Source organism: Scomber japonicus, chromosome 21, assembly GCF_027409825.1.
Source record: "Scomber japonicus isolate fScoJap1 chromosome 21, fScoJap1.pri, whole genome shotgun sequence".
Lineage (NCBI taxonomy): Eukaryota > Metazoa > Chordata > Actinopteri > Scombriformes > Scombridae > Scomber > Scomber japonicus.
In genome coordinates this window covers 21,730,850-21,757,246 of record NC_070598.1, presented here as the reverse complement: position 1 = coordinate 21,757,246, position 26,397 = coordinate 21,730,850, and the positions used below count along the sequence as shown (strand labels likewise).

The 26,397-nt window shown below is 44.5% G+C and overlaps 1 protein-coding gene across 6 annotated transcripts in view; it reads left to right on the top strand.

The window, feature by feature from the left end:
* The first annotated feature begins 1,407 nt into the window (after nucleotides 1–1,407).
* arhgap12b (Rho GTPase activating protein 12b) overlaps nucleotides 1,408–26,397 on the top strand; it is a 56,899-nt gene continuing 31,909 nt past the window's right edge. For all 6 annotated transcript variants that reach the window (XM_053342288.1, XM_053342287.1, XM_053342286.1 and 3 more), the window contains exons 1-2: nucleotides 1,408–1,535; nucleotides 5,231–6,000. In XM_053342288.1, the coding sequence (XP_053198263.1) occupies nucleotides 5,323–6,000 (678 nt within the window). In that variant the 5' untranslated portion in view covers nucleotides 1,408–1,535; nucleotides 5,231–5,322. The remainder of the gene's footprint in view (nucleotides 1,536–5,230; nucleotides 6,001–26,397) is intronic.

The following is a 26,397-nucleotide window of genomic DNA, read 5'->3' as shown; positions in this document are numbered from 1 at the left end:
TCATACCCCAAAACATGCACATTTTTAGCCCTTGAATTTCACCGCAAGTCATTAAAATCACAAAGCTCACACCTGTCACTTTCCTCCATGCACCAACAGGGTGCGCCTTCACACAAAAACAATGTGATGCAAATAGACAACACACAAGTGATGTGATTCAATTACTGTGCATAAGTTCACACAGTGTTCTGAAATAATGTAAACTTGCATTTTTATTGCTCGAGGCTCATTTCAGTGGTCTTGTAGTCTGAGTGTTTTCTTTGGAAGGCTTGCTGTGTTCCTGGATCATCAGACCCATAAATCATTCATGAACCTGCCTGGATTGTGAAACTCCTGCTGTGATTGTCTGATTGAGCTTGGCTGACAAGAGGAGGTGGAGCATCTTTATACCATGATTATCCTACAAAATGTGATTATGTTACTTGAATAAAATAAGAAAAATAAAATGAGAAGAAATAGCCCAAATCTGATGGTGTGCAATATATAAAATATACTACTTACACAGTTATTTAACCAAAAGTAAAATTAACTGTAACAGATTTTGCAGGGGATCCCCTAGAACTCCGTCAAAGACCCATAGGTGTCCGCGGACTCTAGGTTGAGAAGCACTGTACCGCGAGGTGTTTGAACCGGGAGGGGGCCGGCGGGGCTCTGGACGCCGTCTGTCAGCTCCTACAGACGGTTGAGGTGGGAGCGACAGACCAGCGTCTGCTGGGTTAAAGACCACAACCACGCCAAGCTCAATAAAAACACACCGATTAAAACCGGAACTCAATTCATTTAGCCTTCACAATAAAACACAACGACTTGTCAAAATGGATTAACGCTTTTATGTGTCTTCTGATGGTATTTTATTATAGTCACATAACATCTAGAGACAATAACTTCAAAACGAGGATTTATTATACTCGATGACAGCGGAACTTTAGCAGTTATAGGGGACAGATAGTCTTCTCATTTAAGTTGTAAACACCTTTTAAATCAATGTAAATTTGTGTATCAACGCACATATGTCAACCAACTACATGCTGTAAATTGGTATTGATATTGAAACCTACCCAGCGTGCATAAAGTGGTAGTTTGGGAAGTTTATGAAGTGTAAAATAAAAAAAAAACAAAGGGTATAATATGATTAGTCAGATACATACATTTGATAAAGACTCCATGCTTTCATTGAATTTAAATATGTGGATCAGTAGCAGAAATAGTAACAAACTGGTATATGTAATTCTTAGCTTTCACTTTGCTGCACTGCTTTCAGCTCAAATCAATGAGACAAAACATGCAAGTCAGGTTAGTCGATTACAGACTTTACTTTGAAAGCGGTGACCGGATATGGCGTGGTTTGGCGCGCGTGGCTTGACAGTTGCATAGAGGCGGGGGATTGCGAACAGAGCCAGTGACTGAGCAGACTGGAGGTCTACTGCGGACTCAGTCGGAGCAGCCGATACTGAGAAATAGGTGGGAAAAGTTGTTGCTAACTAGCTGTCGGAGTGGACACGGAGGACGGAGAGACGTTACTGGAGTTTTTAAAGGTTAGTGTGTTTTAATTTGTGGGGGGGTGGGGAGGGGGCTTCTCCGTAGTGTGGTCAGCGGCAGGCTATTGGTTTGTGTCGGGAGTTACTTTGTTGCTATGCACGCTGTTGCAGAGCGGAGGGTTCGTATCAGTGAGTGAACCTGCACTGCTTCTTTTTTTTGTCCGAGCGTCTGAAAATTAGCCCGAAAAATGTCTTCTAAACACTGACATTATGTTCTTAGGTGTTCTAAATGTTCTCCCAGCTTGGTAATTAATCATTCCACGTGATAGCATCAGGCTGAGAGGCATATGTTGAGGCTATTTTCTCGCGGTGTGTATTGGCTGCTTGTACCCGCTCAAGGGTGCTGCTTTCTCGGGCACGCACGTCCCTGCCCTGCCCTTCCCTCGCTCCTGGCGATACTAAGTGATGTCGTGGTAGAGTCTCTTTGTTATGAATGCACATGGATTAAACTCCTTTGTGTTGTATTCCTGCGGTCTGTGTAGGACTGGAAGGGACCCTGCCCCCCACCTATGCTTCCCCCCCTTTTCCTCCCTCACCACCGTCCCACCCGCCCCAGGCATGCTCTGGCCCCTCCGTCCCCACAATTTATACACCATCGGCTGCTTGTTTTTAAGGGGTTTCTCGTGTTTGTTTTTAACAGAGCGCAGTTAGAAAAGAACAGTGTTTGCATGCAGTGCATATGTCCATATGCAGCAAATAACCCGCATGGATGGATTGAAATGCAGCAACAGCAACAGCAGCAGCAGCACATGTTGGAGTGGATGCTGCTCGGCCACATCTGTTTTGAATGAAGCTCAGGGACAAAGGCAGTCCGAGTCTCGGAGTGTTTTGCTGCTTCAGTGGCTGGTCTGCAGATGTATGCAGACTGAAAAGCACAGGTCGTGATCTCGGTGTTGATTCGCTGCCAGCTACACTCCCAGATCGACTTCTGTGTTTTAGGATGATGGTCCATAAATGACAAATCCACAAGTGTGTTTATTTAACTTTAAGACATTGATTTACATATTGCTTTCTGTTATGCAGCAGAGGTATTTGAGTTAAAAGCTATGTTGACATAGGGATCAAACATATACCCCTCACCAAAATGGATGTGATTAAGAGTTTTCTCAATGAACACATCTGGCCAGATTTTTGTCATAAGTGGTTGTTTTTCCCATCTACTGGTGAATCAGATTTGCTTCCCAAGACACAATAATGACAACAACATAAACAAGATCTTCAACGTCACGCAGGAAAATGGGAAAGAAAGAAGTTCAAAGAAGTCTGCAAATCAGATCAATTCCCAAATAGATAATAGGAAAAAGGAGAGCAGTGCTTTCGTCCAGATAGACAGACAGACACAGTAGTTCTCGGGTGTGCTGAGCTGTGCCAACCTGTTTCTAACCATGAGCTGTTTCCTCAGAGTCTCTACAGAGCAACAAGTTGGCTGAGGCGCTCCTCTGAGACTTCACTTTCCTCTGACACCACGCTGTGACAGTGATTCATTTGCAGCCAGATTTACTCTCTTGGGGGGGCGAGTGTGTAGAAATAAGGAGACGCCACAGCGGTTCGAACACAGAGAGGAGTTGTAACTCTTGTTTTTGCTGCATTGTGTCGGAGGAGTCGGTTTTAATTTACGGTTAACAGTAAGTTTCTGTCGGGGTGACTCAGACGTGGGGCCCCTGCCAAGGTGAGTGGTGTCATGCTTGATCTCCAGCCAGCTTGTCTGGTTTTTGAGGTTTCCCCTGGTTTTGATATGCCCCCGAAGAGACTGCTCCAGTCTCTCCACATTTTGATCTGTTAAATTCATACGCTTGCTTTCTTTTTCCCCCAGAATTGACAGCTCTTTGACACAGGCTGTGAAATGAGTTTTTTCTCATACTGGTGTATATTTGGGAGCTTTAATCTTTTAGGATAAGTGACTCCAAAGTCAGATGCTGGTAGTATGAAGAGGACAGTGGCCAGTAATCCGACAGATAAAGTTATCTTTGGACAAACTTAACAGCGTTGCATTCTCACACTCCGGCCGGCACTGTGGTGTCACTCACATATTTATCTTTTATCTGAGGACACGGTAGCTACGCACACAATTAAAAAAATAAGGAGTGACCTCGACCTCCTTGCGCTCAGTTCGTCAAGGCGACGGGGTTGAGCAACATCACCGATAGCGTTACCGTTATCATGTGCGTGACTTGAATCTCTGACAGACTCCCTGACTACATCCTTGGCACCCTCTGTTGATGGTGTGAAGTGTAGATAGTGTCCGTGTGTGTGTGTGTGTGTGTGTGTGACAGGAAGGGGGTTACATGAGGATTTGTGTCTGACTGGCAGCACACTCACATTCTAACACACGGACAAATTTAAACAGACAACAACTGTTCCTTTGAGAGACAGTCATTCATAAAGGTTGGGACATGCGTGTGTGTGTGTGTGTGTGTGTGTGTGTGTGTGCGGACATCATGGTTGAAGCTTCATACCGGGGCAGGCCCAGACCAAGCTGCTGTCAACCATGCACTAAAAGCCCAGGTATTATGTAACGCTGTGTGTGTGAGTGTGTGTGAGTGTGTGCGCTTCGTGGTGTTGAAACATATAAAACAGAAAACTACTTAAACCCATTATGAACAAGTAGCCGGTCTCTTAGGGGCCTTGCACATCGGGTCATGCTGCTCTCACCTCTGTAAATCTATTCTGGGTGCTTAGCTGTCAGTCCGAGCTTCAGACTGTGTGTGTGTGTGTGTGTGTGTGTGTGTGTGTGTGTACATATTCTTTTACATAAGGACAGTCCCCTTATAGATACAGCTAGATGTTCTCACGCCTCGCTAAAAGCACCTGCTCCGCAGCTCTGCACTTCCACGGATGACAGTCCGCGGCGGCTGCTATTTCAGGGATGGAGAAGTAGAATTTGATATGAGCCGGAGCGGCGGCTCGGTGGTAGCTCTTCTGCTTCTGGGAGTGCCCCGGCGTTTATTTAGGTTAACCGACGACGGGATACTCTCTGACAGACGGATCAATGACAGGCCTCATCCCCAAAACACACGAGCCCAGCTGTTGTCTCTGACTCACATGCTGAGTGTATATCATAAGATTGTTTCTATTCATAGCTTTTAAAGGTTCCTGGCTGCGCTCTGTATTAATGAGTAATGATGCCAAACTGCACAGCAGGACTGTATGAAACTACACTAACTTTATTTTTGGATTGCAGTCTCTGGGGGCTAAGCTTCAGGGACTCATTGTAGTCATCGGATCGCATGCAGGATCAGTGTGTGGGGTCGTGTTGTCATCACCTTTAGAGCCGCAGAGGGCGATCAGGTTACCAGGCTGGATATCCTTAGAGATTGTATCAGCTATCGGAGCAATCAGTGTTGACTGTCTGTTGTGGTTTCTGATCATCAGAGGGAGGAGTTGCCCCGCAGTGTTTTTTACTCGACTCACCAATAATGAACGTCTGTGTGGTAGTAGATCATGTGGTAATGGAAGTGTGTCACAGCAGTAGTACTTTGTGGTTTTTTGGTAATCGGGTGAGTAGTAAAGGTGGGGGTGTCACAGCCTGGGAGGTTCGTGACATGGAATGAGTATATGTTTGTGTCGTTTGGTATGTGTACGTTCATGTGCCTGGGCTTGCTAAAGGTCTCGCGCCTTAAATATAAAGCTCATGACATTTAGCTTGACAGAAAAAAAAAAAAAACTTCCTCTGTCTGTCTTATCTCCCACAGCCCAGCAGTTCAGCCAGTCAGACATGAGGAGCCCTCCAGGCCTGGGTCGCTGAGCAGCCGAGGTCAGAGTTCAAACACTTGTTCCGGCAGTCATGGCTGATAGAGAGGGGGTGTCCACCGCCCCGGGCCACGTCTACATCGAGGTGGAGTACGACTACGAGTACAAGGCCAAAGACAAGATGGTGTCCATCCGGCAGGGAGAGTGCTACATGCTGGTGAAGAAGACCAACGAGGATTGGTGGCAGGTGAGGAAGGAGGAGGGCACGAAGGCCTTTTATGTACCGGCGCAGTACGTCAGGGAGGTGCGCCGGGCCCTCATGCCTCCCCAAAAGCCTACGTTGAGGGCCAAGCCCACTGTTTTGGATATCTGCCGGGCATCCAATGAGAACCTCAACAGGCCTCAGCCGGAAATGTCCAGCTTCGGGCGTCCGTCGCCCTCCTCCACCCCGTCGCCATCTTCCGACCGGGTCACGCCGCCGGCTCTGCCCAAGGATGCTAACCAGAACGTGGGGAGCCCCCGCCACTGCAAGGTGGTAGCTGAACTGGTGCTCCTTCACAACAACAACAACCATCACCTCGCCAACAATTCCACGTTGCCTCGGACGCGGGCCGACTCGCCTCCGCTCAAAGTCGGGAACAACCACAACAAAAGTCCGGACAGTGACAAGGCCTCTCCGCCGGGCGACCTGCCAGGAGATGGGCTTAACAAGCTCCGCAACGACTCGGAGTCGGGGGATGAGCTGAGCAGCAGTTCAACGGAACACATGCAGGTAAGAAAGCTGTTACTTTACTCTGTTTGGAAATGTTGTCCTACCACAACCTGCTTCATTCAACACATTTGTTTGCTTGCTGTTGTGCGTTCTTTGGTAAAATGGTGAAGTGAAGACACTCCTGGTGGTTTGAATCGGGTGCCCTCTAGACAGGAAATTGGTGGAGTGCTGACTCTCATGAGAACTATGGTTTTCTTCTTCTTTCCTATCAGATTTAGTCATACTTGGTGCTGAGATATTATGTTCTTAATTTATTCATTCATCAGCCTCTACAACGCTCTACCTCAAACAGTTTTTTGCCTCATTTGCCAGATTGGGGCAAAAGCAGCAGCAGTTGCAGGTGTTAATAACCAAAGGCTCTACTGTTGCCCTTGATCCGTGATTTGTCTGGCTTGTACAGATGTGCGTATTTCGGGGAGGGGGCGGGGGGGTACGGCTGTTGCATTTGGGTCATTGAAGACTAAATGGTGTGTTCACAACTCAATTGTTAAATGGAGAATTCGTAATTGAGAGTCAACAAGAACACAATAGAAGAAAATGCCAAACACAATAAACTGATTAAGCAGGTGTGACTTTTGTGTTTGTCTTTAAAACTTTCTGATGTCCTTGTGTTACCAGGATGTGAGCAAAGGTGTTATTACACCCAAAAGTAACACTTTGAGGCAGATTATCTCTACTTTGAGTTTGGTATCTGTATGGAGTACCTAAGCTCTACGCAGGGACCCAAAGGCCTGGTGCAAGGATCCAAACGCCATGATGCCCCCCTGACAGAAACATAAAATTCTCTCCTTCCGCCTGCCCCTCTGGTCCCTAGATTGATAACTCCGGCCTCCTCCCACCTCCATGATATCTATCTCCTCAACCAGAGCCAGGAGAACGGAAGAATGGAAGGAAGGCTGCAGGAACTGGGGCTTATCCTCCCTCATCTGCAGCTGAGGTAGATCAAAGTAGGAAAAAAGAAGTAAAAATCCAGACGGCACTGCCTCCATGAGCCATTTTTTTGGGGGGAGCGGGGGTAGTGGCTGTATCCAGGCAGGGTCAGCTTGTTTTTGAAGGCTCCAAAAATGCTGCTCGCGTTCTTTGTTCCACGAGCTCGCTGCAGCCTCCTCCGCCGTGGAACTAAACAAAGAGAGACGGGCTTGAATAGAAAGTAGGTCATATCTGCCGAGGATCAGTATGTAGCCCCCCAGTCGCCCCGCCGTGGGGACCACTGTGCGAGGGTAGCCCATGTGAGTGTGAACGCCATGTGTGATGTGCCATGTGAAGGAAAAGGAAAGTGAGAATGGAAGCACACTAACACAGTTTACAACTTCAGACCCCCTGCCCCTTCAATCACATGACAGCTAAACGGCCTGCGGTTCAGAATCGACATACCTCAGTACGCCCTAAAGGTGAGAAAACGGTTGTTTTCCGTGTTGCTGCCTGCCTACACCAACCTTTTTTTTGAATTAATTTCACGCTTGTCAAATCACACAAGCCAAAATAAACACACATTTCACTCTCAGCCATTTACATTTGCATGGGCAGCTCTTTTGGAGTGTCGGGCCACAGTAGGGCTGGCAGGGCGGATAAGAAACAGACAAGCAGACAGGATTCAGCCGGGGCCACTCCCCCACCCCCGCGAAGCTCAGAGCTGTCTGCGGTGACCCGGGCAGGTGGAACCCTCTCCCCTCACTCTTTGTGGCTTTTGTGGTCTTGTGTTAGTTGTTCCTGCCTGGCCTGTTGCCAGGAGAGCGAATGACCCCCGCAGAAAACCCTGATTCTTTCAACTCCTTTGCTGCTTCCACTGCTTCCTGTCAATGAGAGAGAAAGACACACACACACACACACACACACACACACACACACACACACACACACACACACACACACACACACACACACACACAGAGGATCATTTTGTATCAATGCTGTTTTGTATGAATTGGCTTTGGTGAGCTATGAGTGTTTACGAGAGCCTTACAGATACAGGCTTTTTGATATTTGACATTTTTTTGATTTAATAGTTGTGACCAGGATACATTTTAGAGTTAAAAAGTTGTCAAAATCATTGCACTGATATCAAATATAACAGTATTAGTATAATATCAGTAGCAATTAGACAGAAAACACAGGTTAACATCATGGCAGGCTTTAAAAGGTAGTCTGGTCTCAAAGTTAACTAACTCTAAACCAGAGTGGAATGGAAAAAGGCAGAACCCAGATGGAAAAGGAGAGCAAATCAACATGATTGCCACTTCAGTGCTCTCATATCTAACTGGTGCCATGGATACGCCATTCCAACTTTATCTCCCTTAATACTGATTCACCTCAACTTAGGGTATCTGCTGATTGAGATTTTATTCAGATTGTCTGTCATGTCAGAAAATGATCTTAGACAAGTCAGACATACAATACATCCTCCTAAAAACAGAATAAAACATACTGCATAATTAAGCTAGGCAGAGTACAATACGTGGTACGAGTGCATCCAAAGCAGCATAGTGGGTATCTAAGAGTACATTGTGTCATTTTTTTAGTTTAAAATGTTTATGTGTGTTTTTTTGTTTTTAGCCAAGGGGACTTTAGACTGATACTGATGCCTCTTACTCCAAACATCAAATCAGTGCACCATGCTGAAAATCTGAGTCTACAAGCTGTTGTGACTTTATTAATCTAACTGATAAAGCACTGACTTTTATACTGATACTGATGAACACTGATGAAGAAACTGCTTAGAATGTGGATTTGGACGTATCTGCTGGAAATTAGTGTTTTTCTGTTGTGCCGTAGTGTTTTTCATAAGTTAGGGTAGGTATATTGATGAAAATGCATCAATAATATACAATCTATAGTAAAGAAAAAGCAGGAACCACTACCACTTACTGAACTGAAAGAAAGAAGGGGTGTCATGTTTCTATTTACTTTTACTTGCCCCCCAAAACACAATCCAGCTTCAGTTTGCCCTCTACAAACACACAGCTCCTTCTTCTCTCCTTTACACATTCATTCTGTAAAGGAGAAGAAGGAGCCGCCGGATGAATGAACGAGGTGGATGGATGGATCTGTTAGAAGGATTTGTCGCTGGCATGCCTCAGCTCGAGTGCCAGCTGGCCACCTCTAATTGATTAGATTTGATCTCCGGGTGACGATTAACGCCTCCGTGTCTCTCCATGCTTCTCCACGTGTAATTTGCTTATCTTTGGGGGCTCTGGCAACAGCGGAGGCTCGGCGATCCGTCCACCACCACCACCACTACTCCGCCTCCTCAGCACCCGTGTGGGCTTGTTGAGTCTGTGGTCTGAGCCCCCCCCCACCCCCCACTCCCCACTCCCCCTCTCTTCTCTAAAAGCACAGCTCCTATGCTCTTAAGGGATTGGCAAAATAAACCTCTTTTCCTCACTTCTCAAGAACCTGGCTCGTAGTATACAGTGTTTATTTTCTTAGAAGAATGTGGCAAACCATACGAGTTCAAGCCTGTTTTCTCACGTAAACAGAGTGGGTTTCTCTCCGGCCGAGCTGCTTTTTAAGAAGCTGCAGCGTGGCCTGTTTTTAAAATGACCACACAGACTGTATATCACCACCAAAAAATGCTATTTTGACTCGGACTACTTTTTACTCATATATTCTGAAGAATTGCAAAAGCAGAGACCGGACCTTTTTCGATGGGAAATCGCCTCCTTTTTTATTCCAAAGAACAGTCATTTAATGGGTGGATGGAAGCTGCTCTGCGGGATCGTGTGAGACGCCAGATTGTTTTCTTTCTCTCATGATGTGTCACAGAGAGAAAAAGGAGGAAAGATGATGCGGTGCCCCCCCCGGATGTGTTTGTGTTTGTGGCTGTGGCTTCGCATGGCGTAGCCAGCGGGTCGCCTAGCGCTCACTCGCTCACTGTCTGATGTCCGACCTCGAGAGCCACCACCTACCCCCCCCCACCCCACCCCTCTCGGATACAGTCTCACACAATCATACCCCAAACAAGGTGTCAACCACCTCTGGGCCCTCCCCTCCCCTCCTTTCCTCTCCTCCTTCTATCCCAGTTCTGACACATTTAGCTGTTAAGTAGACCACTCCAATAATATAACCAGTAATGCTCTGAGATTACAAGCTGGATTAGTCACTCCCACTAAAATAAGACGTTTTCTCAGTAACTCACATCTCCTCGAAAGTCTGCTTTAAGGATGCTTGTAGCCACGATGAGATAACCGGCTTGTAACCATACGGATTCTCAAAGGACTTAAAAACAAAAAGGAAACAGCTGAGCGGAGGCCAGAGCCTTGTCTTGTCTTTTGCCTGCTGTGTGGTCTTCTTACTAGCTGGCAGCGCCTGGGGGGGAGGAGGAAGAGAGCGGAAGGGAGGGAGGGAGGGAGGGGTGTGGGTGTAGCGAGACAGGGACAAAGTGCAAGGGCCCGATCCGTAGCCCCCTTGTGAGACAACATAGCTCCAGGAGGCCCAGACAGATATGTTTTCATGTTTGGGTTGAATGTGGAGATTGGTCGTAGCCTGCGAACCGTAAACCCTCCGAATAGCCGCCTCCATCTCCTCCTCTTTCTCCTCCTCCCCTTCAGTGAGATGAATGACTTGAAAAGAGCGACGTTACAAGGTCACCATTAAAGATGGAGGAGAGCATTAAAACTGAATGTCATGAATGTCTGAGCGTCTGTTGTGAGAAGTGTTTAAACGTAGATGGATTGTTCAGCTGTTGTTGTTTTTTTTTTTCCCTCCTCCCCCCCCCCCTCTACGAATGAAACAAGAGCACGCGTGTACACTCTTTGGCTCGGTTCCGCCAAGCTGTGTGTTTGCCGACTTCTGCAACGAGAGCAAAGACTAGAGGAACAGACTCTAAGCAGGTCGAAAAAACATATGCACACACACCTAGAAAGGTTTGACCTGCTATTTCAGCACAGTGAATTGGATCATTATTGTCCAGTGACGCATGTTTTCTCTCCCACGTGAAGCAGAATGTGTGTATTGTTCATGTAAAGGACAGCAAGAAAGCCTTCCTCTTGCACTCGAAGGGGTCTTGGAAAGCTCTTCAGTCTACTGTACAGAACCGAGCTGCCTAAACATCCCAACGCCACAATAACCTGCTAATTACATGTTTTGCTAAATGGATTCTTTTGCCTGTGGACTGTATAAAATTCGACAGAGCTGCATTGTACTCTTTACAGCCAAGTTTCCAAATAACTCCACATCTTTTTGAACTTCAAGAAAGTGGGTGCCCCTTATTACGTAATGAGAACGTAAATACCAGCAGAGAGTACGAGGGAGAGCACCGCCGTTAAGTGTGACCATCTCCTGTCTATTGTGCCCTGTAATCTGGAGCTGTGCCGAGAGTCTTACTCCCCGGACTGGCTTGAAAAGGAGGCCCCTGCTTGTTTTCCAGCACATACTTAACATTCCTGCCTCAGTGCCTACACACACACTCATACAGTGAGGCAACAGGCAATCTAAGTCAATGAAAGTCTGCTTTTCCCTTCTCAAAAGCGAAGCATTGGACCTTTCAGTAATCTAATATTAAACTGAAGCTGATAGTTCATCCACTGTGTGTTCATGTGAGAGTCTGTCTCTCTGTTTTTCTGCACACACACACATACACCCGCCCGCCTGCATTCTTTGTACTTCTCTCTTTCCTCCGTCTGGACCTTTTTTAGTTTCTCTTCTACTTTTCTCTCTCGCTATGTCTCCCCCGCTTCCTCTTCTGCCGGCAGCCTCGTATTCCCCTCCACTCACCTGCCTCTCCCTTCAACCTTTGTACTGAATGATGTTGTCAGATGTGGTCTCAGTGAAGGGCAGGACAACAATGAGGAAACTCAAGAACTCCTGGTGTGCACTCAAACCTGTGACCACCATTAGACCCCCCCCCCCTCCACCCCCTTCCTCGCATCCATCCTGATCCGTGCCTCGGATACAACAGGAGGATTAAACTCACACAAGCCCCCAGGGGCTCAAGCCTTCAAGACGACCACAAGAGCTGATGTTGACAAATCAGGCTCGGGGTTAAGGAGAATCATGTCTGTTTAGTAAGGTGCAGGATTTCCCCATTTTAATTCTTTCCACGTGATGGGAGCTGAAAGGTTGGACAAGATATGGCTAGTTTACTTTCATTCCATTACTATAGTAAATGTTAAGCTTTAAAATGCAGTTTTCTAACACCAGTAATTTTGGATTGTTCAGTGTTTACATCAGGATTAAGTTCTTGGCAGACAGTGAAAAAGTCGTACTAAACGGATCATCATTTGACGCCTCGACTCTCTGTGAAAACACATCTCAGTGAAATTGTTCAAGCTGTGATGCTGCTTAGGGCAGGTCACATTGCACTTTGTTACTGCTGATTATACCCTCTAAATTCTTCCCTTCAAACAAAGTACTTGTTGGATCTTCATCTAAAAAACCCTCTTCCACATTTTCCACTATGGAATTGTGGGCTGCATCCCATATTAAAAGAAGCAAACCCACTTCAAATAGTGATTGGCCACATACCCATCAACAAGTTATAAATAATAATAATAATAATGAACTTTATTTGAATGGCGCCATGGTCTACAAGAACCATGTAAGTACAATAAGAACAATTGCATCAATAAAGCAGTAAATAAAATAAAGCAAGAAAATATGAACACAGTAATAAAATCATTTTAAAAAGCCCCAATAAAACAAATGGTATGGGAAAGGAAAGATGGAAGGATCACAGGACTACAAAAGTGAAGAAATAGATTTCTCCTTCCGAATCTTGTCTAGAAGGTTGTTCCTGGGGGTCCTGATGGCAAACGCTTTAGTAAGTAAGTTTGTGTGTTTTTTCTGTTGAGTTCAGCTTGATGGGTAAAAAATTCATATAAATCCCATTTATGGCAAAGTCTCTGAGAGTAGATGCATTTATTTAGTGTCACATTTGACACATCGGCCCTCCCAAGAGGAAGCTATCGCATTAACCGTGTGACACATAAGTCTATGCAGAATGAGAGGCAGTGTCAGAAGAGCTTTCCCCCTTTTTATCCATTTTTGCTACCAACCTCCTACCCCAACTTTTTCTGAAGATGCACCCATAAATTTGACTTGGACAATGAGTCAAACGTTCATAGATCTTCCTCAAAATTGTCTAAGGTTAAGAACTTGTTGAAAAACCCTGTCACGACATATCAGCATCTTTTGGAGCTCTACCGAGATACGATAATCAATGTGAACTATTTACCAAGTCAGCTACAGTAGACTCGACTGCAGGAGCATCCATGTAAGGATGTCTGAAGTGACAGAAGGGAGAGTTTGTGCCTCAATCCTTCGCTCTCCGTCTACACTGCTCGTTGTAGCTCTTTCCACTCTGGCGTCCATAACGTGACTCTGCCTGTCAGGCTCGGATGCGGCGTGGCATTTATTCACAGAGCGGATGACGGGGATACATCACCTATTTAATTTGCTCACTCCCGCTCTAACCCCCTCTCTTCTTCTCACTTCATCGCTCACTGTGGTTTTATACAGCCACTCTCCTGTCTTTTATTGCACCTCTCTCTCTCTTTTTCTCTCTCTGGGCCCTGGCTCATGGTGGACTGGGACAGCATGTACCCAGAGAAGGTAAGAACCCGGGCAGTTGCTCTGCTTTTGACAGCATTGTGATTTATTTTCCCCCCGTACAGGTTCCTCCTCCTGGATCTGTCCTCAGCTCTCAACCAGTAACAACTCAATATCTTTCATATCCGGACCCGAAAGGCCTTATTGATGTTTGTTCATTAGTGTAGTGCATCTTAGAAAAGGCAGATACACAGTGGCACATTGCTGTCTGGCACATTCGTGGTTTCACTGTATTTTCTCTTTAAATCCTCGTCTGCCTTCTGAGATTTAGACTTGAAACATTCAGACTGACAGCACCAACAGTTGTGTGCACTCATGTGTTTGATATAGTGCCGAGCAAGTGCGGGTGTTCTTGTGTGGGATGTATTTAGCAAGTGTCTTGACCACCCCCCCGCCCCCTTGCTGTGTTATCCACAGAGGTCTGTGTTTGAATACAAGTGATGATGCTCAGGGCACGGGGCTCGCAGCGCCACAGTTACATAACTGATGCTTGCTGTGTCCAGAGCCTTTTAAACAGCTGCTAGTCATTCCCCCCCCCCCCCTCAGCGGCCTCTTGCTTTGGATGAGAGGACAGGTCAAGCTATGCTTACATTCAACTCTCTGAGGACAGCAATCAGAGTCTGGAAAACTACTTTCCTGTAGTATGCCTTTTTACAAAGCTGTCTGTGTTAGATACATGTGGCTATTAGCACATGACGGTGAAGTCATTTAGGTATCGCGTTCCGGCTATAAAAGCGTTCTTGGCCACAGCCGCATTATGTCGTGTTCCCCCCCGTTTCCGATTTCTCCTATTACCTTCGAGTCCACCTTAGGGGATCAGAGTCAGCAGAGCACTGAGGTGGAACGCTGTCGCTCCCCACAGTGCTTTGCTTTGCCTCTCCTTCTTGTCGCCCGCACTGATGTTTTGCTCACATAGGGACTTAAAGAAATGTAAAAGTTACAGCAAATCATGCGTTTCAAGATCAAGGTTCCTTTCATGATGTCTATCCAAGAACTACTGTCTTCTGTTTTCATCTTTTCCTCCCAAAATACTGAATTACACACAAGTAATGTCATTTAAGGATGTTGCATATAAAGTCAGCCTGTTGTCTAGCAAATGAGTCTCCTTTTGGAAGAAATCAGAACTGTAACTGAGTTCAGCATGCAGGAAAACCTGATCTTATTTATTCATGTGTGCCGCTGCTCTTTTACTTGTTGCACTTGTCTTTTTGGATGACAGCTCGCGATCACATGTAGTGTAATCAACAATACAGCACATTACTGGAGATAAAAAGAAAATATTTGTGGTCTTCTCTGCTCTCGCTGCCTATCTCAGGAGAGGTACAGCTGCTGTTGGTTGCCAGCGTGTGGGAGGACTGGTGGAAGTATTGGAGCGTAGGCGTCTTTGAGTATCAAGGGGCACGTATTGTCTCTGTCATATGCCATTGCTATCATTAATTACCCGCCGCGGCTGCCAAAGAGACAGAGGACGGGCTGCCAATCGATCAGTGCTGATCTTGCCAAAGAGATCGCTTGCTGTGAAAGGAGATTGGAATTGGTGTGTCACCATCTATCAGATCGCAGTAGCAGCTGTTGGCCTTTATTTTAGTGGTTTAAGGGTTGTGGAAACGTGTAGAGGACTTAGAAATGTTGGTCTGATGTGTGTTTGACAGATATTTGTTTTACTGTTGGATGCATCATTGTGTTTTATTGTCAGTTTGGGTTTTGTAGGTCATTTGCAAGCTGGTGCGGCTGAATTGAGGCACCAGAATCTGTGTTTTTTGTCCTCAGAACTTTCCACCAGCAGCTGTCACTAAACAGAGATGCTACAGTGAAAAACAAAGGGGGCACAGAGCGAGCGCACACTATACCACTGTGGATCAGTCTGGAGCCTTCTGCCAGCTTTACAGCCCTGTACCCAAACAGTCATTTCAAACAGCAAATCCAATTTTAACACAGTGCCAACACGCGTCCTGTAATTGTGCTCGGATGGGCTTTGGGCTCACCAGGGGGTCTTCCAGGCGAGCTCTGGCTTTTTGGAGATACAGTAAATGTCTCTTTACAGTTCCTCAAAGCTGACCAGAAATAGCTCACCAATAAAAAGAGAGATACTGAGGCCGATGAGAGTCCTCTCTGGCACACAGAGAACACTCCCAAGGCCAGCAGCTATTTAGTGCCCTTGTGTTTGATTGGCAGAGAGGCACTCCCACTGTCCATTAATGAAATGGATATGCCAGCAGTAACGGATGTGTCTTCATGCTCTGCTGGCTTTCGCAACACCATTGGCTGGTTTGATGTGCTCTTTGTAGAGTTGATTGACAGCTTGTTGATTATCCTGTCAAGGAGGGATTACAGAAGTTTAGTCATAAATGTATAGAAATGACAAAACATGAAGAACTGGAGGGAACAGTTTAGTTTGGTAAATCCCATGGTAGTAAAACAATATGCTCATATATCTCTCCACTGTTACCTTTTTTTGCATATCTTTTTTCCCTCCTCCCATTCGTGATGGACCTTGGTCAGGTCAGGTCATTATCTAGGCTGAAAAGAAGTAAAACAAACATGTGTACTCGGGAGTGTTGGTGCAGGTCTGTCCTCTAGCCTTGTGCTCTGCTTTCTGTTGACACTTAGTTCCCTTTTCCACATATTTTGCAGTGTCATATCAGTTCTTGAGTTCTATACAATCAGATACTGAAAAAAAAAATCGGAAACAACACAAATGTTACAGAATTTAATGGTGACACTCAATTGAAATATGCCATCATAGCTAATTTTAGAGGCTTGTTAAAATCTGTCTCAAGAAAATTTGAGACAGGTCTAGGATTGGATGCATCAGTTTTACATAACGTACTACTAAGGATAAACAGAAAAGAAACGCTGAATGAAAAATGTATTGGGAACTTAAGGAGATTACACTTAATACTACACAATTAATACCATGATTATCAAATAATTGGCTAAGCCCTTTTCACTTTTGTTACAGTTTCTCTCTGTTTTGTCTCCGAGGGGGACCAGACAGTAATTGTTTCCCGCTGATAGATGTTACACTGACTAAATCCATCTCGCTAATGTTTCCACAGTGAAGGGACATCAGATATAGCTGAGCTCATTTGACCCCGGCCCTGCTAACCATCTGCTCAGACAAACATACCCCATTGACGCTTGTTTACATCGTTTCCCTTCATTTCCTTGTTAGAAATGCGTAGATGCCGCCAGCTGTAGGTCTAGTTTGTGTTTCCTGAGAGGGTGCTGACCTCATTCCATTGGTGACCATTTAGATTCTAGCGGCAGGTCAGGTGAGTAACACGGCTAATTTTACTTTGACCAATTGTAGATTAAATTGAGATTATTGTTTAAAACCATTAACTGATGAAAACATAATTCATAAAGAAAATGCTAGATGCAAACCCCATTCATTATAAAGGTCAGCCGTCTGACTACAGTGGTTTAACTTCCCTCTTTTGTACTTTCTGTATGAGAGTCTATTGTCTGGGTGCATCAGTGAATAAACCTGTGCCTAATTTGTATCGAACATAAAAGTGTTGTTTTTCTTTTTTACGGTGAACCGACTGACACTAAAAACATTGTCGTGTATGGATTAAACCACAGAGACAGACCAGGGCCAGAGTGCCATAATCATCTAAAAAGTGTTACAGGCTTCACTGGGTAAGCTTCGTGCACCCAGCAACTGTGGGACAGAGGGGCTTACAGGTCAGCGTGAGCCTGGACAGACTGCCCCCACCCTCTCTCCACACACACACATACACATACTAGAATGCAATCTTCTTACATATCTGGATTAAGGGGTTGTGTACAGTACATTCCTGGGTTAAACCCCTCAGTTCCCCCCCAAACTCATGTTCATCCCACACACCAACATGTTCCAACGTTTCTCATCTATTTGAACAATGTGTTTACGTGTTATGTTCTGTTGGTCTTGACCCTGATTGTGTTTAGGAAGGGGGGGCATAAATCCATTCTATCCAGCACCGAGCACGCCATCCTGTAGATTCCCTAAAACTGTTAGGGGGAATCGAAGGGAAATGGCTGCTTAGTTTCATGTCTCAGTTGTTGCTATTCACACATTCTTTGTACTTGTGTCCCTTGACAAGAACCCCCTGGTGGTAAATGAAAGGAAAGTAATCTGTCTTTCTTAGGAGTTGGTTGTTTTTTTGCTGCTTTGTGGTCTGGGCCTGATCCCCTCCCAATGGCCAGTAGATAGGTGGCCGGCTCCACTTAAGACCTGGTCCCTGGTCAGCAAATATCCGGATTTGTTACACTTAGATGCCAACTAATCTCTTATTAAATGTTTTACCTCATTCCTTTTTTTATTAGTCAAGAGCTGGGAGAGACCCATCTGCGTCGTCGCCAACATTGTGGTCCTTTAGAGATTGTAGCGCTACAGTGCAGATACTGATGTCATATGAAACTAGATATAAGGCTTCCATTGGTACCAATTATGTCATGGTATGTTGTCAGAAAGAGGGATAAATTATGCTCAAAGTTAGGCTAAATTTAAGCAAGGGAAGGACTGGCATGGACATTTTCAAATGTGTCCCTTGACCTCTGATCTGGACATATCTGAATGAAAATGGGTTCTATTGGTACCCACTGGTATATCCTTTACAGATATGGTAAATGGACTGTACTTATATAGTGCTTTTCTATTATCTGACCACTGAAAGCGCTTTTACACTCGAGACATGACCAATTTATGCTTATCTCATGCATTTTTTAGAAATAAAAACATGCAGTTTATTACGTTAAATATAAATATGTTATTTTCCCCTATTCTAAAAATGGTATTAGAATGACACACGACTTGTGTATGACTGGAAAGCTGAGACTGTTGTGGATTCAATGAGCCAAATTGTATTCATGTGTGATGATGTCAGTCCCCATAGTAGCTGGATAGTACAATAAGCTATAGCAGTGAATTGCATGTGTCAGATACATTTAGTTAACATTTCACACATCATCCACTACACAGTCCTGGGTTTCTACCTTTTCAGCCAACAAATAATGTTGTCATTTGAGCCATATATGCTCACAAATGTCTGTAAGGTAAACCTATTTAAATTTGAGAAAGGATCTGAAAGTATTCAACTTTCAATAAGCGGATCCGATGCTTGATTTGAATGTGATTAAATGCCATGGAACCCCATCCCTAGTTGTCGGTCTGCCAGACAATCCCCAGGCCCTAGAGGCCCTATTGATCTGAAATGAGTGGGTGTTTGCAACCATGGTGACATATTCAAATCAGACGGCAGCCACTCCAGCGCTTATTCAGTCGTGGTGCTTGTGGCTGTGTTTAGCATGCTCTGTTTGAGATGATGTTAGGGGTCAAAGAGAAGAAAGCCTCTTCACATAGAGATCCTTCAATTATGGAATGATTAAGAGGGATCAAAATGAGGAATCATTATTTTCATTAAAGTAGTAACACTTGCTGTTTGAATAGATTTGAATAATGAATGATATCTGAGGGATACATAAATAAACACAGTTGAAAGCCGGTATTTGCAATTCATTTCGTCACCCTCAATGTTCCTCAACATAGACAAACAGGATTCTCTCAGATAACGTCACAGAACATTGTGTAGGCTCGTGTAATATAATTTCTGATATTTTTGTCTGCCAGTTTTGCATCTTAGACAGCTCTGAATACTACAACACACCGGGTTCTTGCATGTGATTTCTGCCTAAAAGAAACACCCTGATGAAGGTCAGGTGCTGAAACACAATATTCTTCCAGTCAGCTTGTGTGTTCACATGTCGTTGAGCTGTTGTGGATTTAAACTGCTTCATTGTTTCAGTTGGGAGTTTTCTAATAAGCACATTATTTAGATTTTGGGTATCATTAGAGGTCAATGCAACAAAAATGTTAAGCTTTTTGATCAGATGTTTTTCACCAAAGGTTGTTCCTTCTTTCTCTGTTTTTAAGTGCACAAGATTGGATTGGACCTTTTGACTTTGTTATTTTATCGAAGAACCACATATTTTCTGACAACGTTGTTCATCTTTTGTGCAGATGATGCAACCAGGGTTTCATGTGCATCTATTCCTTTTGAAGTGCTCCAACTGTCAGTCACCTAACATTGCCAGTGCAGAAAATGAACAAGACTCTTAGTTATTTCCAAAGCCTTTGTCCCCTGAAGTCATTTCTCCTAACTCTTTATTACCCAACATATTCTTCTTTTGGTCTCTACAAAACTAAGGTTTCAAAATCCTGAGCTCAAAACCTGACTGCACTTCTGTATCCCTGTCCTGAACAGGAAATGGGACTAGGTCTCATCTCGGCTCCTCTGAACCACCCCTGTGCCCATTTGGGCCCCGATCCAATGTCTTTTTGTTACTCTGAACGAACCTGCTGACCCAAATTCACTACTCCCATCCAACTTTAGCAGCAGTGCCAGTGCTCCAAGTCCCTGTCAGCATCACTCAGCGGGAGACGGACCACCTCATGGCTCAAGGTTACCGAGTGGCCCAGTTCCCTGCCCTGCCCGGTACACATTCTTGTCACTGGACCTGCTGCTTTGGCGGACAGAGTTGCCTTTTTACGTGCCATCGCTAGCTGGACAAAACAATAGCGCCATTCTCGCCTATGTGGCAAGACATGCCCGGTGGAAATTGAATTGCTTTCTACAGAAGCAGCTCTGTGACGATCAATTACCCAACCAAGACCCTTTTTATGGGTCACCCAGAGGACGGAGGGGAACAAGGCTGTGTCTGCTTTGCAGATATTAGAGCCTGGGAAAGTGAGGCTATGTGTGATAGAGATGAGGAAGTGGCTGTTTGATTGATCATTTTACCTGAATCGTATGTGTTTTTCTAGAAAAATGAAAACAAACAGTATTTTGAATTGTATTTTTCAAGCCAATAAGCTTTGAGATGAATGAGCTCTCCTAGAAGCAGGTAGTATTACTCAGCAGAAGGTGTCAGATTGGTAAGAATATGTTGGTGTTGTATATCAGTTGGTGGCAGGGAGTGCAGAGTTCAGTATGTGGTCATGTTTTCAGTGTGACAGGCAGGCCGGTGGCCAGCTGATGATGCAGTTCATTTTTCTAAAGACCCCTAAGCATGTGACTGGGCAGTATAGATGACAAGGCAGCCCTCTCTCTGGTAGGGACTGTACACAACAATGGTTTTACAGTGGCCGGCCCGCTACTGGAACTTTTCTCTGGATGGATACAGAGAGGGAGGGAGGCACGGAGGGGGGAGGGCCGGCTGGCTCGGCAGTCTCTGGGTAGTGGGCCGAGTGACCCATGACCCATACGGACGGGACAACAATGCGGGGCTTTCTGTCAGTACATCTCCATCCCCAACACACACACACACACACACACACACACACACACACACACACACACACACACACACACACACACACACACACACACACACACACACACAGACACACACACAGACTCAAACACCCTGAGTCATGGTATGTGGGCCATTGGGTTGATGGGCTGGAGATTTAAATGTGCCCTTTAAATAGTGTGTAGCCCAGCAGCCCACGCTGTAATGAATATATGTTATATTTCAACTAAACACATGACTAAATAATTACTGGTATCAATTCATTTTCTGTTAGTTTACAACCAATCAGTGAATTGACAGTTTCATTACTAGTTAGCTTACAGACTTTGACAAATGATCACAAATGAGTATCCTTGAAAATTGGCTTTTGTGCATAATTGCTTTTTAAAGCAGCTAAAGTTGTGTTTAAGGTTGCAACAGATGCTGCTTTTCATTATCAACTAATATATTACATATTCCGAAAAATGCCAAGAAATACTGAAAACGACCATCACAATTCCCCAAAACTCAAGATAATGCCTTTAGTGCTGCTTGTTTCCCCATTGTATCCCAAAGATATTTCATTTACAGTAATATGAAACAGACAAAAGCAGCAAATTGTCACATTTTAGAAGTTTGAATGAGCAAATTTTTGACTTTTTTGGTTAATCAAAGACAGAAATGGTTGATTTTCAGAACTGTAGCTGATTAATTTACTGCTGATCTATTAATCATCTCATTGTTTCAGCTCTATGTTATTGTGAGTGTAACATCACACATTTTTATACATATTTTCTTGTCCTCAGTCCAAAACTAGCATTATTATAAATTTGCAGCTGAACTGTAGAACATCTGGACCATCTGTATGAGATCACATGACTTAGTTTTGATAAATTAGTTGGAGTTGTTGTGATTCTGTGACTTCTCTCGATATGATGGCTTAGTTTTACTAATCTCAGCTATGTATTAATACAGAATAACAGTTCCTGTGTACATATGGTTAAGGGGGTGACACTTTTACACACCTATATGGCAGCAGTTTCTTTACAGTGACGTATCATACTGTACATACTGTGCTTTTATGAGAGAATTTGTGTTTTTAAAGATGTTGTTTTATGCCTTTTAAATTGTAGGTAGAACTGAAAGAATCAGTCAGATTTCCAAATTGAAATGTAGGCCGACAGATTGATCCTAAACAATCAGGTCTGACCTTATAGTGTTTCACTCAGTCTAATTATTACATCCCCTGTAGCAACAAAGATTACATCCTGTCTACACGATTCGCTCTGCTAAGCTTCCAGCAGCATTCATGACTAAATACTCCATAACTGCTGAGAATAGAAATCTGCACCGTTGTAAATATGTCAGTTTGGTCGTTGTTATGATTTTTATTCTCAAACTCCTCCTGCACGTGCCTGAGGGGGAGGAAGAGAACGAGTCGTCCTAACCACCTGCTGTGTGCTGGGTTTTCTCTCTCTCTGCAGAGGTAATTCCATTTCCTCATTGTAGATGAGATGTGGACGCAGCGGTCCCGATCTCTGCGGGGGGTCCCAGCTGTCAGCCTCTCCCAGCCCAGACTGCACTGTTACTGTCTGCAAACTCCACATCCCTCTCCTTTCTACTTCCTTTACCTTTGTCCTCTTCCCTCCATCCCCCTCTGTACGTGCCACCTCTGCTATGTGTCTCATCTCTCATAATCCTACCTGATGATGATAATAATAATAATAATAATAATAATAATGATAATAATTTAAAAAAAAAGACATTTATAGCTTCTGCTCTCAGAGTATCAGTTAAACAGATCCTGTGTTGCCCTTTTGATGCAAAGACACTCTACTTAGCAACCACTAAAACCACATAGCAACCATTCTGCTGATATTTGTTAAGATATGAAGCTGCTCAGATGATTGTTAAGAATGTGACACCATGTTCTAAGAAAAGTGTCTTTCACCTCAAGCTGAAACATAACAAACATGTCTGGGTTTGTAGGTTATGTGAGTGTGTGTGTGTGTGTGTGTGTGTTTACTACAGTCTGCTGGTTTGGGGAGGAAGTTTCCATTTCCTTTGCGGGTGTCTGTCGCCTGTTGAAGCTGCCACATGCCACCCCACGGCGCACTGCTCTGGTGTGACACCGACCGACCTACGCCTTGAATAATTCAAACACACACACACACACACACACACACACACACACGCTCACTCTTGCACCTCTTGCACCCTGTAACACTTGAGCAAGGGTTAAAGGCCCATGTTGTAGTGTGGCAGCAGAGACGGAAAGAGGTGGGGGGGGGGGTTGACGTGTGGAATTATGCCACTTGAAACATCCGTGGGGGGACAGGGTGGCGCGTATCTGGGTCACATTCTGGAGAGGAAGATCATTAAATTTGTAGCATTAGAAATCAGCTACATGAGAGCAAAACACACACACACACACACTTCCGATGTATGATTCAAACTCAAAGTGTAAGCTACGCACTGACTCACTTCCCACTCTCTCTCTCTCCTTTATTTTTTGCCGCTGTACCTAAAGCTGAAATGGCGCAGCGAGATAAAAGCACTCCTCGCTGTGGGTTTGATTTTTAATTAACCTGATTCACCGGGGTTAATACCCTGACGCGCCGAAACCGGCAGGCTCCGCGGCTCCAAGACGCTTCCCACTCTGTTCTCCCCAGTAATGACTCATCATCTGTTTGAGCACATAAAGTCACGCTCGTCTTTGTCTCCGCCACGGGCCTTCTATGAAGAGAGAGAGAGAGAGAGAGAGAAAGAAAAAGTAGAAACTGCTGCACAAACGCAAAAGATAATAAGAAAGTGAGCAGCAGCAGCAGCAGCAGCAGCAGGGTTTGGGTGTTGTGGTACTGAGTGATAGCCAGGCCGTCTCTGTCAGGGGAACATGATGATTAGAAGTGTGCTCCCGTGTGGGCGCAGCACAGCTAAACAGAGGAAATTAATGATATGTTTTACAGTGTTCAGCCTGAAGCTCTAATCAGGGATTCATTATTGATTTGAAGTAGAGGTACATGATGCATCAGCACATTAGTTCAGCCTGGTTTCTTTTTAGATCTTTTATGTTTGTACTGTTAGTATTTAGGATCATTTAGCTCAATAAAATAAAATGCATTCTTCTTCTTCTTCTTCTTCTACTTCTTCTTGTTTTACTCCTCCTCCTCCTCAACCTCCTGCGACGACTACTTCTTTCTTTCTTTCTTTCGCCTCCTCCTCCTCCTCCTTCTTTCTCCCCCTTTTTCTCTATCACCCTTCTCCTCCACCTTCTCTTTCTCTTTCTTTCTCCCTCTCCCTCTCCTTCGTCTTCTTCTTCTCCTCTTCTGCCTCCTCCTCGTTTTTCATGTTTCTTTTTCTTCTTCTTACCCTCCTGTGACTTCTCCTCCATCTCCTCATCCTCCTGTGATGACTACTTCTACTTCTCCTCCTCTTTCTCCTTCTCTTTCTCTTTCTTTCTCTTTCTCCTCCTTCTCTTCACTTTCTCTTTGTCTCTCTATCCTCCTTCTCCTCCACCTTCTCTTTCTCTTTCTCCTTGTTGTTGTTGTTGTTGTTTTTCTTCTGATTAATATTATTATTAGTAGTAGTAGTATTACATGTGGGCAGTCTGGATTTTAATGTAACAAAACTTATTCTCATTGCATTAAATCATCTCTATCACTTTCCATACTTTTTCCTTATTGTGCAACAACATTTACAATAACATGATTATTAGGAATACATCTGTGGAAATAACCAACGTAATGAAGCATGTGTTGCCATAACAGAATTATGTAAACTATCCCTCACTCGTTCCATTCACTGATGGAGAAAAAAGCCTCTGGCACTATTTTGAACCTTGAGTAAATAAAAGCTGAGCCGCTGTCATCTGTGAACAGGAGTGTGTTATGTAACAACTCAAAGAGCAGATAAGAGTGGCACAAAGTGAACTTGTTACTTTATATACAGTACAGCAGGTTAACAGGTGAGACGCAGGCCCAGCTATCACAATCACTTGACTCCTTTTTACTCCTTCCATCCTCAGATTAGACTACAAAAACATGACCTACAACAACTGTGATAATTCATTGTTGTCTACAGTGTCTACTCAGGACTTGTACCCAGATTACACACAACAACACACTCTCACTCAGACTTACTCTCACCTGGCTTATCTCTACCAAATCATACTATCCATCCAGCACGGCAGATACATAACTCCTCCCACCAATCTGCCGCTCCGCTAACGAGGTAGATAATGGCACTAATCTGTCATCATCCTCATCTATTTTGGCTGACCTTTTCCATTGACAGACTTGTGGAGGAAAAAGCATCGAAGAGAGTGGGGAGGAGGGAAGTGTCAGGATCAGCTGTGATTATGTTGTTTTCACACGCAGCTGGTGGCACACTCACCAAACAACTCCCCCAAAAAAAAAAAAATCTAATCTCGATAATCTTCTGCCAGCACTCAGGAAAGGAGGGAAAACACTTTTTTTTTTTTTGCAATTTAGTGATTGCTGCTTCTTGTTGTTGATGGTGTTTTTTGTAGTGTGGCACATCTTTCTCTGAGCTGTTTTTGTGATGCTCAGACGCTACTGAGAGCGGCTCCTTCCACTTTGTTTTTTCTCTTTTTTATTGACTCGTTTCTCGGTCACATTCGGGCCAGATTTCACCGCAGCGTCCGTCTGTCTGTGTAACTGGAGCGTGTGAACCGCAGACTTGGTGACCCCTGGGGATCGAGACCTCTGACCCGACCTCTCACCTGCTGGGTGAACTTTGAGCACGGCCACCCGTCAAGCAATCCACTCTGCCTTTCTTTCTCTCTTACAGGCCTTCACCCTCCTTCATCTGGCTCTCTGTGTGTTTTCACTCACTCTTCCCGCCTCTCTCTCTCTCTCCCTCTCCCTCTCCCTCTGAGAGGCTCAGGTCATTCAAGTAATGAGCGCTCCTATTTAAGACCAGCACCAAGGCCCTAAATAGATCTCTTAAGATCCTTTAATCGGCCGCTGAGGCCTCTTCCGCTCTGTGTGACGACAGCGTGGATGCAGTGAAGCCATCACAGTAGCTACACCTGCTACATCCTTACATACCTGCTCGGGACTGGATCGCCCCGACTGGACTCATCTCTCTTTTCTTTGTTGTTTGTTTGTTATTGGACAATGTATTCATACCTGAGGAGCCCGCATTACATTGTGAGTAGCTGTCATTCTACACTGTTTAAAACACATAAGCTCAGCTCAGCTCAGTGAATGTGAATGTGAATGCGAGGGACTGCGAAAAGGCTTAGGCTACTTGGCTGATGGAGAAGTAGGACAGGTGTTAGTGGGTCTTGGTTTCTTGTTGTCATGACTGGTGTCTGGTGAGGACTGCAGGGCTGTTTCTTAGATTTTTAACTGTGTAAGATTATTATTTGGTTTATTAGTTTGGAATCAGTGGTTGAAATGAGTAAAGTAGATTTACTCAAGTGCTGCTCAGGAGTATGGTTTTGAGATTCTTGTACTTAGCTGAAGTGTTTCCATTTCCAGCTCTTCTTCGTGGTAGCTTATATGTATTATACGTGTGTGTTATTAGTAGTAAAATGAATAATGCTACTTG